Source organism: Laccaria bicolor, genomic scaffold (genome assembly GCF_000143565.1).
Source record: "Laccaria bicolor S238N-H82 LACBIscaffold_40 genomic scaffold, whole genome shotgun sequence".
Taxonomy (NCBI): Eukaryota; Fungi; Basidiomycota; class Agaricomycetes; order Agaricales; family Hydnangiaceae; genus Laccaria; species Laccaria bicolor.
In genome coordinates, this window is record NW_001889911.1 from 1 (window position 1) to 17,327 (window position 17,327).

The 17,327-nt window shown below is 48.6% G+C and overlaps 6 protein-coding genes across 6 annotated transcripts; 1 reads left to right on the plus strand and 5 right to left on the minus strand.

Annotated features, from left to right (window-relative positions):
* Nucleotides 1-133: 133 nt before the first annotated feature.
* Nucleotides 134-1,385, minus strand: LACBIDRAFT_332271 (uncharacterized protein; the record flags this gene model as incomplete). Its single annotated transcript, XM_001886821.1, has 2 exons — nt 134-528; nt 578-1,385. 2 exons carry the CDS (start codon nt 1,383-1,385, stop codon nt 134-136), a joined length of 1,203 nt encoding a protein of 400 aa, XP_001886856.1.
* A 274-nt stretch (nt 1,386-1,659) lies between these two features.
* LACBIDRAFT_309375 (uncharacterized protein) lies at nt 1,660-1,971 on the plus strand (the record flags this gene model as incomplete). Its single annotated transcript, XM_001886745.1, has 1 exon — nt 1,660-1,971. The coding sequence occupies exon 1, from the start codon at nt 1,738-1,740 to the stop codon at nt 1,969-1,971; it is 234 nt and encodes a 77-aa protein (XP_001886780.1). The 5' UTR covers nt 1,660-1,737.
* Nucleotides 1,972-4,067: 2,096 nt separating this feature from the next.
* Nucleotides 4,068-5,459, minus strand: LACBIDRAFT_309376 (uncharacterized protein; the record flags this gene model as incomplete). Its single annotated transcript, XM_001886822.1, has 3 exons — nt 4,068-4,465; nt 4,515-5,304; nt 5,370-5,459. 3 exons carry the CDS (start codon nt 5,457-5,459, stop codon nt 4,068-4,070), a joined length of 1,278 nt encoding a protein of 425 aa, XP_001886857.1.
* A 122-nt stretch (nt 5,460-5,581) lies between these two features.
* LACBIDRAFT_309377 (uncharacterized protein) lies at nt 5,582-9,445 on the minus strand (the record flags this gene model as incomplete). Its single annotated transcript, XM_001886823.1, has 8 exons — nt 5,582-5,968; nt 6,017-6,333; nt 6,388-6,840; nt 6,891-7,622; nt 7,685-8,075; nt 8,128-8,699; nt 8,746-9,025; nt 9,083-9,445. The coding sequence occupies 8 exons, from the start codon at nt 9,443-9,445 to the stop codon at nt 5,582-5,584; spliced, it is 3,495 nt and encodes a 1,164-aa protein (XP_001886858.1).
* A 2,572-nt stretch (nt 9,446-12,017) lies between these two features.
* LACBIDRAFT_186016 (mitochondrial outer membrane translocase receptor TOM70) lies at nt 12,018-14,782 on the minus strand. The gene is made up of 12 exons (XM_001886824.1): nt 14,491-14,782; nt 14,386-14,429; nt 14,178-14,325; nt 13,977-14,123; nt 13,814-13,923; nt 13,700-13,763; nt 13,468-13,648; nt 13,213-13,412; nt 12,961-13,156; nt 12,826-12,906; nt 12,521-12,779; nt 12,018-12,461 (listed from the first exon to the last, which is right to left on the minus strand). Exons 2-12 carry the CDS (start codon nt 14,395-14,397, stop codon nt 12,378-12,380), a joined length of 1,482 nt encoding a protein of 493 aa, XP_001886859.1. The 5' UTR covers nt 14,398-14,429; nt 14,491-14,782; the 3' UTR covers nt 12,018-12,377.
* A 155-nt stretch (nt 14,783-14,937) lies between these two features.
* LACBIDRAFT_309380 (uncharacterized protein) lies at nt 14,938-16,966 on the minus strand (the record flags this gene model as incomplete). Its single annotated transcript, XM_001886825.1, has 11 exons — nt 14,938-15,068; nt 15,123-15,221; nt 15,280-15,381; nt 15,438-15,558; nt 15,610-15,779; nt 15,843-15,984; nt 16,035-16,243; nt 16,298-16,455; nt 16,506-16,583; nt 16,637-16,755; nt 16,805-16,966. The coding sequence occupies 11 exons, from the start codon at nt 16,964-16,966 to the stop codon at nt 14,938-14,940; spliced, it is 1,491 nt and encodes a 496-aa protein (XP_001886860.1).
* Between the last annotated feature and the right edge of the window lie 361 nt (nt 16,967-17,327).

The window sequence follows — 17,327 nt, forward strand, 5'->3', positions numbered from 1 at the left end:
AACATTTGAAAAAAAATAGTTAAGAGGTGTCGAAACCTCTATCCTAACCAACCAAGGAAGCTGATGCAGCGAAGGGAGAAGAATTGAAAGTGTTATGTGAGTTGGTATCGACGACGTTGTCAATGAGTACTTCTTAGAAAAACAGTGACTGCTGGGTAGCCGTGCAAAACCAGATTGTGACTCGCAAAATGCCTTTTGATTGCGCGCAGGGAAGTAATCCACCCAGCATCCTTAAAATACTTCGTGTGGTCGTCCGGATGTAAATATGACAACTGCGGAGGTTGGGTAAAGCGCAAATCAACGTATCTAGCACGCCCCAGTCGATATCCCCGGGATATGAGGGGACATGCATATCGAGGTTGAGATGTAGCTTGATGGTATTGATTCGACTGCAAGGCGGGATACGTCCAAGACACTTGATGAGCCAAGGGAATCCATTATCAGCGAGGTTGGTCGAGATCCTTAAGCATTCGAGGTACGAAGGAATGCTCAAGTCCAGAGTAGAAGAGTCAAAATCATGACGTCGTGCTTTGGGCATTATCAGAAATGGAAATCGTCAACTTCATGTAGTGCTTACCATGTCGAGGCCGAAAATAGTGCAGGCACTTGAGAGAACCAGCCACTTTTCGCAGAAATGCCTCTGTCTCCTTTATCAGCGAGGGCCACGTTCGATCCATTTCGACGCGAAGTGATGTTAATTGGGAAAGGTCGACCGACTCAGGGTCACGCGTAAAACGAAAGACCTTGCCGCCCGACAATGGAGTGGTCTCCCTGAGCTCGAGACTTTTCAGCGCCATTTTTTGAACTGGTGGAGAAGGCTTGAATGGCAGAACTCGCTCCCAAGCCTCCAAATCAAAAACTCTCAAATGCTTCAACGCATGGGAATCGACCAACAACTGCAAATGGAAATCAGCAATGGTGTCGAGAATTTCAACCCGAACCACCGTCGGACAGCGGATTGATTCTAGAATCGCGGTTTGCATGTTGGAAGGCAGATTCGCCCATTTGATTTTCGAGACGCGCCTTCTGAAGATTATTGCGGAGAGGTGTTTAAAAGAAGACAGAATGTGGATAAACGCATCGTCCCCTTGCATGGTGAAAGCATTCATCTGTCTCGTATACCCGTCATCTGTGATATTCAGCCGTCGCACATAATCAAGGAGATGAGGAGATTCTGCAAGGTGCTCCAAAAGCACCTCTGCCGAACCGAAATTCGGTTGTTCAATGCCTGATGGAATGCTAAGGGACACCTCGTAGAAAATCTTCCTCTGGGCTAGAGAGCGGAAAGTAGACGACACTGTGGAAACGCTCTGGAGGGTGGTAAAGTCGCGATGAAGGCAGCCGACGATAGTGTCGAAGAGCTCTAGAGGAAGCTGGCCTTTCATGATGGAAGGCACGAAGGAGGGTATCTGAGTTGAAGATTGAGAACAAATGATTGATTCTGAAAATCAGTGATTGAAACCAGGGGGCCGTCATTGGAGAAATCCGTGAGATCGACTGTGAGAGAAAGCACGTGCATTCTGAAAGGCAGCTGCACTCGCCTGCACCGCGCTATCCAACCACATATTGATTTCTTTTTCAGCTGCGCCGGAGCAGACGCTCTGACCGATACACGGCCATTATCAAGCCTTTATTTAAGTATAAAATCTACCATTTTGCAAACTCTGCAGACGTGCGCAATTGGTGCGCAAGTTGCGCAACTACGTTAAATATCCCACTCAGTTACTATATGTACGAATGAAAGACGGCATTTATCCTACAACCACAATAGATATAGACACCGGAATTCACCAGGTTGAATGTCGTCTGCCAGGAGGAGATCACATTGACACAACCGCATTTCACCTCTCCTCTTTACCCGCACCACCCGAGCACCTGGTCCATTTGCTAGCATACTTATCCTTCCGACCCCATCTTTGCGCTTTCAGAAAAAGCCTTGCCATGATTTGTTATCGCGTTTCGGACTCTTGAGGGATGTCCCATTTGGAACACACGTGCTTTCTCCCACGACCTGACTGTACCAGTCGATTTCACGGATTTCTCCGATGACGGCCCCCTGAACATGTATGTAAACGGATCAGACGTGGGAATAGCCCTACCCCTAAGGTATCACCAGAATCTAGTAGTCAGAGACAGAAGTTGGGCAGAAGTTATGTAGCTGCTAGCCAAGCTAAGGATCAAACTTGAAACGGTGGCCAATCTGGATGGTCCGAACGAAGTCATCGACGGGTAATGTGGGCAAAACCAATACTTGACCAATACGTTACTCGTAAAATCCCTCCTGATTGGGTGAAGGGAAGCCTTATTCCAGCCAATACTTTTGGAGCTGATCTTGTGAGGGACCGAATATAGATGTCGCAACTGTGGAGGCAGTTTAAACTGCAAATCCAGGCATCTAGCATTGTCCAGTCGAGATTACCGAAGTGGCCTGGGGTGACCTTTGGTTCATAAGAGATACTGAAATATATCCTGATCGTTTTCAGTCGGCTGGTCGGTGGAATTCGACGTAGAGCATTGATTAGTCTTGTAGGAGGTCCACTGAGTTGAAGAGTATATAGGCAGTGGAGGGAGATTCTCAAGCATTCGAGGTTCGAGGGAATGCTCAAATCAACATCGTTTACTGCGTCAGAAGACCCAGGTAGAAAGTAAGTAATGGAAAGACTTTAGAGACCCAGCCACGTTTTGCAGAAGTTTCTCAATCTCTTCCCTCCACCAGTCGGATGCGCGTAGTCCACGCCCTCTGATAAAGAGGTATTCTAAGCTGGAAAGGTCGATTAACTGGGAGTCATGAAAACGAGTGAAAATCGCTGGGCCAAAGAAAGAAGCAAAGCCTCCAAGTTCGAGACGTTTCAGCGCCATTGGATGATTTGTGAAAGAAGTAGGCAGGAGATGAGTGTGACGGCCCACGTCAAAGACTCTCAGATACTCCAATCCGCGGGATTTGAGTAACAGACGCGGGATTGGAGTAACAGAAAGGAAAATCCTGTATGGTGTTGAAGATCTCGATTCGCGTCACCGTCGGACGTTGAAGTGCATTTAGGATCGTGGATGGCATCCGCGGAGGCATGCTTTGCCATAAAATTGGGTTGCAAGAAAAAACTTGTCTGAAAGTTATTGCGGTGAGTTGTTGGGATGAAGAGAGGACATGGATGAACGCGTCATCCCATGATGCCATGGAAGGATCCATTCGTAATGATGCGTCATCTATTATATCCAGGTGTCGCACATAATCGACAAGGTGGGGAGATTCGCGGAGGAGCTCGAAAAGCACCTTTGCCCAACGGAAGGGTGGATCTTCATGTTTGAATCCAATCAACATTGGTGGGATGGTTAATGAGACCTTCCTCTGCGCGAGATGGCGGAAGGTTGTAGGCACTATTGAACAACTTTGAAGTGCGGCCGAGTAGTGAAGGCAATCGAATATCGTGGCGAAGAGCTCTAGAGGCAGTTGGGTGCACATGGTGGAACGAAACAAAGGAGTGTTTGTCAGATGATGGCATCTGGAACAAAGGTAATTACCGTGCACCGGATACTGGGGACAAAGCAAGGACTTGAAGGACAAAGACATGCTAGGCCAGGACTTGGACTCTTGGTGCGACATGGCTAGGCAGGCGAACTGTGCCAGCTTTCATTATTGCACGGTTTCGTCTTATCTATTTCAAGTTATCACCAGCGGTCGTCGTGCATCTTGAGTTCAAGTAGGTTGGAGTCGGACGCTTGTCCAGTGAAGCCAATATTTCAGTCTCCGTGCCGCTCTCCTCCCTCGTCCCATAAACCTTAGCATACTTAGTAGATGTCGAGACCTTTGTCTTTCTTCAGGCAAATCAAACTCAATTTTAACGAGGCGTCGACAAGAAACTGACATTAACCAGAAATCGCTCATCATCCCTCCCGATCACGATTCAACAGCTGACAGGCTCCCTCCGTTGTCCTCAAACTTCGAAAAAACTAGTGAAGAGGCGTTGAAACCTCTACCCTAATCAACCAAGGAGGCTGATGCAGCGAAGGGAGAAGAAATGAAAGTGTTATGTGAGTTGGTATCGACGACGTTGTCAATGGGGTACTTCTTAGAAAAACAGTGACTGCTGGGTAGCCGTGCAAATCCAGATCGTGATTCGCAAGATGCCTTTTGATTGGGCGGAGGGAAGTAATCCACCCAGCAATCTTAAAATACTTCGTGTGGTCGTCCGAATGTAAATATGACAACTGCGGAGGTTGTGTAAAGTGCAAATCAACGTATCTAGCACTGCCCAGTCGATATCCCCAGTATATGAGGGGACATGCATATCGAGGTTGAGATGTAGCTTGATGGTATTGATTCGACTGCAAGGCGGGATACGTCCAAGACACTTGATGAGCCAAGGGAATCCATTATTTGCAAGGTTGGTGGAGATCCTGAAGCATTTGAGGTGCGATGGAATGCTCAAGTCGAGAGTACTAGAAGAGTCAAAATTGTGACGTCGTGCTTTGAGCATTATCAGAGATGCAAATCGTCAACTTCATGTAGTGCTTACCATACCGAGGCCGAAAATAGTGCAGGCACTTGAGAGAATCAGACACTTTTCGCAGAAATGCATCCGTCTCCTTTATCAGCGAGGGCCACATTGGGTCCATTTCGACGCGAAGTGATGTCAATTGGGAAAGGTCGACCGACTCAGGGTCACACATAAAACGAAAGATCTTCCCGCCCGAAAATGGAGTGGTCTCCCTGAGCTCGAGACTTTTCAGCGCCATTTTTTGAACTGGTGGAGAAGTCTTGGATGGGGGAACTCGCGGCCAATCCAAGTCAAAAACTCTCAAATGCTCCAACGCATGGGAATCAACCAATAACTGCAAATGGAAATCCTCAATGGTGTCAAGGATTTCAACCCGGACTACTGTCAAACAGCGGAGTGATTCCAGAATCGCGGTTTGCATGTTGAGAGGCAGATTTGTCCATATGATTTTTGAGACGCCGTTTGATCGCCTTCTGAAGATTATCGCGGAGAGGTATTTGAAAGAAGACAGAATGTGGATGAACGCATCGTCCCCTTGCATAGTGAACGCGTTCATCTCCCTTGTATATCCGTCATCCGTGATATTCAGCCGTCGCACATAATCAACGAGATGAGGAGATTCTGCAAGATGCTCCAAAAGCACCTCTGCCGAACCGGAATTTGGTTGTTCAGTGCTTGATGGGATGCTAAGGGACACCTCGTAGAAAATCTTCCTCTGGGCTAGCGAGCGGAAAGTTGAAGACACTGTGGAAACGCTCTGGAGGGTGGCAAAGTCGCGATGAAGGCAGTCGACGATAGCGTCGAAGAGCTCTAGAGGTAGCCTGGTTTTCATGATGGAAGGCAGGAAGGAAGGAAGAGAACAAGAACACTCACGTGATAGGGAACGAGAAGCGAGATCTCAGCTTGATTGCAGCTAGACCGGTGACCGTTCTGTATATGAGAAGTGTATATCGAAGTTCTCATATACAGGCTGGTCACAGCCTAGATTGCAGCAGCACAATGCACCAATCCATGCAAGTTATAATTATAATCCACCCAACAAAAATGAATGAAGCAGACCATGACCCGTCGACCAATAGAAGATACTAAATACACCACCCAAGCGCAGCCCCAATCTCTCTGACACCCCTATGCTCCGAGAGCTCCAACGCCAAAGCCAATGCATCCCTCTCCCTCTCCTTCCTCCCCTGCATCCCATAAGCCTTGGCCAAAAAGTACCACGCCTCCGGAACGTCCCACCCCCTGCCCTTCGTCAAGTACCCCAGCAAACTAGCCGCAAGATCCATGTTCGTCGAGCTGTGATCCTCACTTTTGGGCACCGAAACCGATGAACGTCGATTCTCATTTGGAGTGAGGTAGAGACGCCCAAGGTGAACGGTGGCAGAGACATCATATGGACTGATAAACAAAGCCTTTTGCAAAGCGTCGATGGCATGCTGGTGGTGTCCAAGCGCAACGTAGTAAAGCGCAAGCTACCGAAAACATTAGCGAATTAATATACAAGGACGGAAGACTAATACCTGAACCCAAACTGCAGGATTATTCTCATCCCGCACTTCAGCTTCCTGAATAGCCCCCTTCGCTTGCTCAATTTTACCCAGCCGTCGGAAAGTGGCTGCTGACATTAACCACAAATCACTCAGCATTCTCTTCTCCTTTGCCAGCCGGCTATTCAGCTTGACATCGGGCGGGGGAGGGACAGCTTGAGGTGGTGGTGGTGGAGGTGGAGGAGACTCGGAAGGTGTCCCATCCTGCGATTGAACAATAGAGCTTAGCCGCCTGCGAGAATGGATCGAAGAGGCTTGATACGACGTCTGTCGTAAGACAGCATGGAAATCTGGTTTCAAGACATTAACGTGTTATTATGAAGGACGATGAAAGTCAAACCTACCAGGCGTTGAAGTCGACCTCCGCAAACTCCCATTCCTCACAACCCCACTGCCAATCTTCCGAGAGACAGCGGTCAGCCTCGCACCGCTCTTATGTACGCCCCTCACACCGCTCTTCAGCATCTGGTTGATTTTCTTTGTCGACTTTGAGCCCTCTCTATCCCTCTCAAACGAGGACGACGATTTCGCAAGCAGGCTGCTCTTTTTCACAAGCGTATGATGACTGTGCTTCTTATCAGCTCCCCTCTTTTCTTTTTCTCGAGTAGGCGAACCCTCGCCTGGCTCTGCCGTTTCTATAATGGGCGTAGCAGGCGAAATCATGATGGGAATCGGGGGAGGGGGAAGCTCGTTGGGAGGGTTGTCGCCATTCGCCATGGCGTGCTTTTCCTGATCTTGCGGGAGAACATTCATGTCCAAAGTTGGCCCTGGACCATCGATGGACGACCTGGGTATTGCTGCCGTACGACATTAGCATCTTCGGGCACATGAGAAAGACAAAACATACACTCGCAAACCAACCCTTTCTTCTCAGCAATCCAAGCGAAAACTTCAAGCCACTGTTGCTCCGCGCCTTCTGCCCCTTCCCTCACTTCCGTCAACGCAACCTGGGTCATGCGCAATTGTAGAGAATACTCAAAGATATTGTGTTCCGAGGGTATTGGCACTCTGAGGATAGACTTGAACAACCCAGCCGCAGGTGGGATCTCCAACACATCTTCATCCAAAATAGGGAGAAATTGGCGAGTTTCATCAGTCGTTTCGTCCTTGTTAACAACACCGTTCTGCTGTTGTTGCCGCCCATTCGGAGCGACAAACACCCCAGACGCGTTCCCATTCGGCACAGAATCCGACGAGAGTACCTCCCCACCCTTCACAGTCCTCACATCACTCTCCCGATCCACATCCCCATTTACCCGTGCCTCCCCCTTTTCTCGCTCACAAGAGTAAGAATCATCCAGCTCTGCCCCATGCTCCAGAATCTCAACCGCCTCTACCCATTTCTCCACAGCCGTCAGGAGGAGACCTAAAAGATGCCAGTACCGTACTTCAGTGGGGTCAGCTTCAACAGCCATACCAGCTTGTTCGATCGCCTGTTCCATGTCCCGATGCGGGCCCGGGCGCGAGAACGATATAGCTAGGTGGTAGTGGCCAGAAGAAGTCGGATGAAGCTCAACGGATTTCAAAAGATGAGCATGCGCTTCTGCAACACGCTGTGAACGGGTGTACGGGTCTTCCTCTATCAGCGGCATTTGTCGTCAATCAAAAAGCTTTCCGCCGCAGGGAGAGACAATGGCCTACCTTTGATAGCTAACAACGACTTGATGATCCCCTCCGCTTGTTCGATACTGGCCCTTAATCGGACATTATCTTTATCAAGCCTCGTCCGCGCTTTCTCGAGCACAGTGCCAGCCTCTTTGACATCCTCGAGACCTTCCACTCCAAGCAGCGCCGAGGCATGTCGACATAACATCCTCGCCCCAAAGACGAGCGTTTCCACCCAGTTATCGTCCGTGTCGATGTCCTCTGCGATATCTTGATTGCTCGCCTCGTAAGATTTGCCGACAACTTGTATGTACAGTCGTAGTGTACGCTTCGCTAGCGGGACATCTCCTGAGAGGTACAACAGACGTGTCATGTGTCGAAGGATTCGCGAGGAGTTAAAGGTCAACCGCGTAGCCCACCACAGAATCTTGGGAAATTTAGTGAGCATATGCATGGAAAGCAACAAGAGGTAAACTTACATCTAGAACCCAGCCTGCATGTTCACCAACAGCTCCACTCCCTTCCCAAACAGCGACGCATAAATCCACAAACTCCTCCACTCTGACGTTGCGCTCTCCAGCACGAGGAAACTTCGTGCACATGGACAAAATCGCGCGGTAATCCTGAATAACAGATCGCGCAGTGTGCACCCACGCCGCCGACTTGCGTAAATGCAATGGCGAAGGAGCCAGACAACCATGCCTCAAAATCAACGCACGCAGGTGAATAGTCGAGACTGTCGACCGATGGGAGGTGCGAAACGTAGGCGGCCAGCACGTACTTGTCGTGTTGTAATGATTCAACCACGCCCACAGCGACTCCTGGTCTCCATGACGTGAACTCAATACGACCCCTCTCCAGATCAACCGCTCCACCCATCTCCACAGCTCGCGCAGCTGGACAAAAGATGTCCAATCGGGTTTTCCGGTGGAGCTGGGAGTGGATATTGTAGCATACTCTGTCTGCAGTGTGGCGAAGAGGGGTATCGCTTCCCGGTAAGCTTTAAGTGCTTTCTGGGCTTCTGTGGGGTAGAGCTGTTCGTGCGACATGCCTGATAATTGGTGAGACCGTGTCGTTAAAGAGAGAGAGGGCAATACCGTGTAAACATATGCTCCTAAACGTTTCTGTCATCGCCCAGCCTCTGCCATCTTTGACCTCTGGAACCGTCATATCGGCGAACGACACGAAGCTACCGCTCGCCGAAGTAGCGATCGATTGTGAACCCGCGCCGGGGACAGTAAGCATGGTCGTACTCGATCCGAATGAGCCAACGATTGGGACGGTCTGGTACAGATTTGAAATCTTGGAGAGGTGGGAGATACAATCTGAGGGGTTGCCCAGTGCATACGCGTAGTACGCCAACGCTAGGTTGATAGTCTATATTGATACATAATAGAATTTAGCCCATTAATACCCATATTCCGAAAAACTCACGTCAAAATTGGACGTCTCCAAAGTCTTGAGAGTTTCATACCCCGAAGTGGCCTCCCCCACTCTCTCCTCTGGCAAAATACACTCCCCATCCAACTGAAGCTGAAAAAGCTCAACGTCCGACTCCCGGTCTTCATCTTCGTTCAACGAAGAAGCCGAGAGCAACAGCGCAAGTCCCTGTGTTTGCGACGCGACTTCGGCGACGTCCTTGAAACCCTTGCAATGTTTGTTGAACTTTCTCAATAGCTCAGACCAGGACAACGGAGCGCCATGGGGAGTCTTTGCTGGGTGTTGTGCAAGCCATTGGCCACCAGTAAGAGCAGCTCTGAGCTGGGACCAGTAATGTCGGTCTTTTACGCTCGTCATGCGGCGGCGAGGAGGAGACGTGTGACATCAGTCACCAGTTGGTCACAACTCTAGTTTTGGCTCCTCAGCTCAACGACTCGGCAAGGGGGCCCAAGGACCTTAAAAATTACACGGGGTCGGTAAATTTTTTTAAGCCATGGGACGTGACCACCCCCCCACCCCTCCTTCCTAAAATGGAAATGTCAGACCGAAAAAGGCAACTACAAAAAAAAACATACCGCATTTTTGGTTTTCAAGAGGCAGGATGAAGCGCAAAAATATATCAGTGTGTCTATATAAGTCACAAAAAGGCATTTCAGTTCTCATTTGGTTAAAATTCAAAGATGCACTATAGTGCGATGTTCGGCCAGTCACGTGTTATTTGGCATAAATGAAGAAAAGAATTAAAAAAATATTAGCTATGAGTCAGAAATGTGTTTGTAGAGTGTGTAAAGCACATTAGAATAGCTGACGAGAAACTGAGAGTGAAATTGATGGCCATTCGGCCAGTTTTTGGCCTGAGTAGCAAATTTTTTTAAGAGCTCGAGGACCCACCCCCCTCCCCAAACCCCGGTCCGGCATTCAGATCCCTGGACCCCCTTGCGACTCGGACTTGTCAACGACGAAGAGCACGATGCGCAAACTTCCCTTTAACGACGACATAAAAATTACCTCGCAAGAACTGTCCGATGTCTAAGTTTCAAGCTCCTAGAACGACATTTACAGCCATGTGCAGAACATAGGGCGCGGCATGATTTTTTTTTTTTCGCCAAATAAACAAACGGATTTATGTAGTTGTAAAGTATTGTCTATGTAGCATGCTCAAAAGTGGTCCATTCAGCTTGAAAATAGAACCATTCGACGCAGATTTTGAATCTGCATCTGAGAGTATATAAATTTCCACTGCGAGGAGAGAATGAATGTGTAATTATGTACATGACAAGACTGCAAGAACGACGTTGACGTGGCAGCCTCCAGCCTCAATTCTTGTCCGCCCTGTCTGCCTGTTGACCTTTATATACATTCGTCAAGCTGCCGCCCCCTTCAATCCACCGAAATCATGTCACGGGTTGCAGGGCATGAATGGGACGGGCCACGTCCGGCCTTCCAGAAACATTGATCAAGCAGGATAAAGCACCAATAAGCTTACAATAATTCCCCCTCCTCCGGAAACTTGACCTGAAGGTCTGAGCTGCCCAAAAGACGCAACGGGCGGAGGGGGAACGTTGAGTTGTGGATGCTGTGTATCGAACGTCGCAGATGATCGTTTCCGACGATGCAGTGATTATTTCTTGCGGTCGATGGAACATGGGTACATCGACGTGTGCAGATTTGAAATCGGCGTCGAATGAATCCAATTTCAAGCTGAATGGACCACTTTTGAGCGTGCTACATAGACAATACTTCACAACTACATAAATCCGTTTGTTTATTTGGCGAAAAAAAAATAATCATGCCGCGCCCTATGTTCCGCACATGGCTGTAAACACAACAAATCTGAAACTGACTCCTTTCCAGACACCGCTCTTGCTGTTGAGTATGGCACCTATAACGTGAGTCTGAACGTTTGACGCAATGAATGCAACTCAGCATAGGATTTTGCTCGTAGAGCGGAAGTCTACAGATTTGATGATACATATTTTGAAAGTACCAGGCCGCCATCAAGAGAAGGCTTCACGTTCGAATCCCAGCATGGCATCGATTTGAATAAAATTCCTCTTAATCTCAAAGTGGGAGAATACTGGGTATACAATCCGCTCGTTTCTCCTTGGTTGAAGCTTATCTCCTCTGGCCCTCAATGCCCCTCATAGATAATAACTAAAGGTGACCCGTGGCGTCTTTGGAAAAACACAAAATGGGAAGTAATCGACAACTCGGTTGTGATGTATCGTGCGCACTGCATGAATTTTTACCTCACATCCGAATCGGCTCATATCTTGTCAATGGGAGAAATCATTGAAAGGGGGCTCCTGACTTGGGAAGAAGACTGGCCGCATCCTTTGCTCATGGTAATCAGTATGTCAACCTCAAAATATGGCACCCTCTACGCAATTACTCAACAAATTTAGGTACAAACAACCTAGTTTATACGCTTTGCCGCCCTTGGCAGATGTCTATAAAGGAGGAACTTGGTCGTTGGTCACATGTCGCATGGGTCCGCCTCCGCCAAATAGTAACAGGTTCAAAGAAATTTCAAGTCGGCTTTCTGGACTACAATTATACACCCAATCTTTTCAAACATATCAATACATCGCCAGAGGATATTGAACATACATATCCCCCTGGCAGCCCGGTTTTTACTATGGCTAGCTCAAGTCATCTGTCATCTACTTCCCAGCCTGTCGACTTCGAGGAAGAAAGGGATGGATATCTGGCTGCAACTACACAGGTGAGGACATTTAGGGTTTGGCAATTCCAGTAGTCTGGCGGATTGGTGGTCTGTCATGCCAAAACTTGTAGCATGGCTAAACAAGCTTTCCTGAGTCTCTCCTCATTCTGTTGAAACTCATTTGTATATAACCATGGTATCTATCGGTTTAAAATTCAAAAGGCACGAGAGAGCTCAAAAGGGAGTGATTGCCATGTTTACTATCAAATAATTCTTGGCCATCCCCAACAACAACGGTGATCGTCATGGGATGAAGACGATCATAGCTGGTGGGACCAATATCACAAATCACAGGCTACCACGCCAGCAGAATGGGGACAGCTTCTACAAATGATGTATCCTCCAGAATGGAGGTTGGGGGCGCAAAACGAATGACAGTATCGCGTGAATGGAGATGTAGATTCAGTACCTGCAGTGGAGAATACAAAGAATAAGTATTAAAAGTGCGAAAGCATGAACTCGGGAGCGAGAATAATCGGATGAGCCAACTCTAGAAGCAAGCAAGGCTGAATATAGTATAGTATAACGGCAATGGGGGAATCGCATCCACGCAGCTCAAGCCGCCTACGCCATACTCATAGCCATCTGGTTAAGCTGCGCAGCCATGGATGGGTAGTTCTTCAAGAACTCCATCTGTGACAACGTCGCCTGAAAAAAAAAAAAAAAGTCAGACATAGCAAGGAAGAGAGGAAGGAATGATAACTCACGTATTTGAAAGTCAACGCACTGACCAACTCAGGCTCGCTCCTCGCCAGCTCTGCCTGCCTACTGAACATCTTCACTGCATCCCCAACCTTACTCTGCTGCAAACTGAGTTGCGCAAATGTAGCCACGGCGGCCTCGCATTCAGGATCGATTTCGAGAGCTTCTTCACAACATTTCTCGGCGGCAGTGATGTCTTGTTTCCATTGGTACAGAGCGAGGCCTTTGTTCACTAAAGGTAGGACGTTGGGGATTGTTCCGACCCTGTGAAGCATTAGAGTCGAATAATCATGACCAGACAGGAACATACTTTTGCTTTTCCATCTCAAACGCCTTATCAAACTTCTCCACGGCGTCCTCGAATCGTTGTTGGTCCATCAACAGCTCGCCGCTAGGCACCCCACGTTAGTCTGAAGTCAATAAAATACTAATGATATGCACGTACTAATAATTTTGGGGCTCACTCCGTTGAGGGAACGCTACCAATGTCCTCCTAAAGGTGGCCATACTATTCGAAAGATGATCAGACTTGTACTGCGCCACAGCGAGCTGGATGTGGCTGAACACAAATTGATCATCCAATTCCGTGGACTTGGTGTAATTCGTAGCAGCATTGGCGAAATCGTTCATGATGAACAGAACTATTTCAAAAAAAATCAGGTGAATTGAGACACAGTTAGGAAAAGACGATGCGTACCTTGTCCCCGGTGGTAATAGATATCAGGATCATTCGGGTTCTGCTTGATAGCATCGTCAAAGCACTCGAACGCCAACTTAGGATTTCCCTGCTCCATGTGCACGCTGGCAATCTTCACAATGCTCTGTGTAAATGAAGGAACGAGTTTGATGGATTCTGTAAGGTCCACTTTGGCGCCCTCCACGTCTCCTACGAGGAATCTGTGGTACAGCCATATGAGTGGCAGCAGAGGAGAGGAAAAGGCATCAAACGCACTTGAAAGTGCCACGGAGGTTCAATGCCTCAGCTTTGCCCTCGTCCCATGAAATACCCTGCTCCAACGACTCGTTGATCAACGTCACGGCATGTGGATAGTCAGCAGCAGCAAGGGCTTCGAGGGCGAGGATAAGCGTGTTGTCTCCTGTTGATGGGTTTTCGGGAAGTGTGGGATGAGCTCCTGCATCAAGTGGTGAGCGATTGAGAAGACAGTTCGAAAGAGTATACGTACGAGGTCGGAAGGCGGCGAAGTATGCGGAGATAAAGGTAAAGGATGGTAACCGCGCCCCACGGGTCTGTTATAAGTTCAATGGGATGACGAAAAGACCAAAAATGCTCGACGTACAGCGATAATCTCAGCGGCCTTTTTCGCCGCAAGAGCTTTAAGGACGCGCTCAACGGCACTGGCGGTTGCCTGGTTTTGGAATTTGTCAAGGATAGTGGCCGCAGTGAAGTCTAAGTAAGAAAGTTTCAGAAAACACGGAGGTAACCAAACGAACGCGACGAACCTCTGACGGCCTCCTCGTACCGCTCAAGCCCTTCCAAAGCGATCGCGCGTCGGTTGAGGGCCTTGACGTAGTTGGCATCAAGTTTGAGTGCCTCGTCGCAGTCTAGCACGACCAAGTCGTGTTTTGGAGGTGACATGTTCACGTAGCCTGTACAAAACGGAGATGTCAAAAGGGCCAACGGAATATGGCGGACAAACATACATGCCGCACGATTACTATAGAAAACGGGTTCGGGTTTTGGCGACACCTCTATAGCTCGAGTATACAGATCGGCCGCTTGCGTAAAGTTGCGATTTTGGTAGGCAGTGTTGCCTTTTGTCTTTAATGACGCTGCCATTTTTGTGCGCTCCTGAAAAAAATATGCCATAAGTTCGGCGACACAACTGTTCTGACGAGGCAGAAGTCTGACCTCCTCTGGCATAGCAAGGATTTGCTCAGCCGTCAACGACTCCTCTATCCGCACATATCTCCACGTAAATACCAACGGAAGACCCTACAAAATGACGGAACGAACCTGACACCTCCTCAACCTTCGGCGGAGGGACCCTCTCCTCCAATATTGGTCCGTCCTGGTCCTTCACGCCTTTCTTCTTCTTCCCATGACTACCTTTACCGTGACTTGCCTTCTTCTTTTCCCTCTTCTCCGCCTTCTCTACATCCCCAGGTCCCCTCGGCCGTGAAGACGTTGAGGCATAATAAGCAGCAGCACCCCCAGCAGCAAGGGCAAGGGCAGCAGTGCCGATGATAATGGCGCACTTGTTCTCGGACACAAAGTCCTGCACGCGCTCGACAATACCGCCAGTTTGTTCCGAGGCCATTGTATGGAGTGAGAAGGGGTCACGTCGACAGCACGAAACTACAATTTTTGATTCCCAACTCGGGAAGTTCCCACGCGAGCCGCCACTTCCCTCCCAAGGGCTAAATTTCAAGAGAAGAATATTAATAGAGGCAGAAACCAATATTATTCAGGTTGTAGGTGATCATCTTGATACCCTCTAGCTATACCGCTTCTTCCCTGCTCAAGAATGCTAGGGGCATCCTCCCCAAGCCGCACCTCCAGACCCTGATAACTGCGTTGTTGCAAAAATTGTCCTAAAAGCCGAGGGTTAGTGGTAGCTTATAGAACTGGAAGGTAGAAATATGTACCGGCAGCACTGTCAGCAAGTTTTGTGAGGGAGTTGTCCTGATTCCGCAGGATAACAGCGGCCGAGTTTTCTGATGCAGAGCCAAAATTTGAGGGCTTTGCTACAGGTTCAATGTTGAACATGAGAAGCGGCAAGTCAATAGAACGTAAAGTCCTTACCACCATAACGTTTTGGATGACGATAACTTCCAGTAATGAGGGAGAACACCGGTTGATCAGGATCCTCAGATTCATCTTCCTCAGCCCCAGAGACTACACCATCTTCAACAAAATCATATCAGCGATTAAGAATGGATGGAAGAGGGAAGAATCCGTACCCAGTTGCACATAGTCAGCGAGTAGTTTCTCAAAGTCGAGAACATATCGTCCCGTCCAACTTTGTTCAGCCTGAAGAGCAACCTCCAACTCATACGGAGTCACTATTGGTCGCAAGAAGTCCTATACAAAACACTCAGCAAGGGAGGTGCGACTCGAGGCAAAGAGGTGAACCTTCGCTTCGACGAGACTGTTCTCCGGACATGCAACAAGCACAAAACATCCAATCTCCATGAAATTGGCCAGTTTCGCTGGGTTAAGTTTGCCAACGCTAATGGTGTAGCTCTTCTTTTGATGCTTAGCGAGAAGAGTGCGTAGATGTTTTATCAAAGGCAGGTATGATGCTGAAGGTGAAGACGCCAGGGATCAATACACGATGGTCATGAAATTTGAAAGATGGCGCATACCGACCCCGAGTGTACCAACGAGAATCCCGAAGATATCGGCGTCCCTCGCCTTTTGTACGACGGCGTACCGGCGCATGAGAAGCCTGTTCGTCCGTGATGATTCTAGTCGCGCTGTTTGGGAAGTGGGGTTGTAGGAATAAACCTGTAAAACGAATGAACTAAGTGGGTCAACGGTGTGAGCAATATACCGACATCTGACAAAGAACTGGTCATAAGAAGATTTGTGAGGGCTAGACTTTCTTTTCCAATGTAGAACACAGTTGTGTGCTCCGGGGGAACATCTGCAGGAACTGCTTTTGCAGGTGATCCTGAGACTGGGGCTGCTTTGACAGGAATCTCGTGGTGAAGGAGCGGGATTTGTCGTGGCTCCAGAGCTTTTCGTAGCTGACTCTGAACCTCACCTGAAATATGAAGATCAGACACAAGCTTCAAAACCAAGACGAAAAAGCGTGAACCTGCTAGATGTGCATAGGAAACATCATACCGAAGCAACACTGTTTGCCTCCCCTCCACTCGATTACTCGAATCAAAAGCCTCCATAAGTCGTTCAACGCAAAGATCAACATCAAGATCTTGTCTTCCAAAGATATAGATTACTGGCAGACGCGAGGTCCTTCATAAAGCGGATCAGCAACGCTACGCTAAGGACCAAAGAAAACTTACTGGCTCAAGCACGCATGTCCGTAATGCACCATCGCATCGGCGTCAACATGTTGTGCAGCAACCTCGTCGACACAGCAGCTTCAGGAGTGATATCAGACAAGAGGTCCACGTCCAACGAAGGAAGGGCCTGCCTGCCGTATGAAGTGTCTGCTAGGACATAGAGATCTCGCCCTGCTCCCAGAATAGGCTTGAGACGTCGAAAAATCGGCACGGAGTCGTGCAAAAGCTCATCTGGGAATTGAAGAGCAATCTGAAGAGGTTGATGAGTATTACATTGAGTACGAGGGGAAAGATCTTACGCGTTTATAATCCCCTTTGATGATCTCTTCCGCCGTTCTTGTGATCTCGTAAAATTCGTCGAAGAGTTCATCGTTAAATGGGACCTCCTCTGTCTGTACGTCGATTACGCGGGTTATAACGTCTTCTCCAGAGGCTGAGAAAGCGGTGTGTTCAGATGACATCGGAGAAGAAAATATCGAGCCTTTTGCTTTGGTCCATCGATGCCAGGCTTACTCCGGCCCGAACTCTTCTCAACATCCACCAACTCAACCTCGACGGCACTGTTGCGACCCTACAACACCGTCTTTCCTGACATATTGCAGTGGCGGTAACAGCCCAACAACACCTTCCAGTCGCGAAATCACCCTTGGTAGTTTCTGATCTCGTTGAGCACGATGCGCAACCCCTCTTCAGTGTCTTCACCCACAGTCTTCAACACGGATATTCAGTTGTGACTAGAGCGACTGCCTCGTCAGGACTTTTCCGATGTCCAACTCTCCAGCCTAGTACGTGGCTACAGCTTACCACCCAAAATAACAAGCA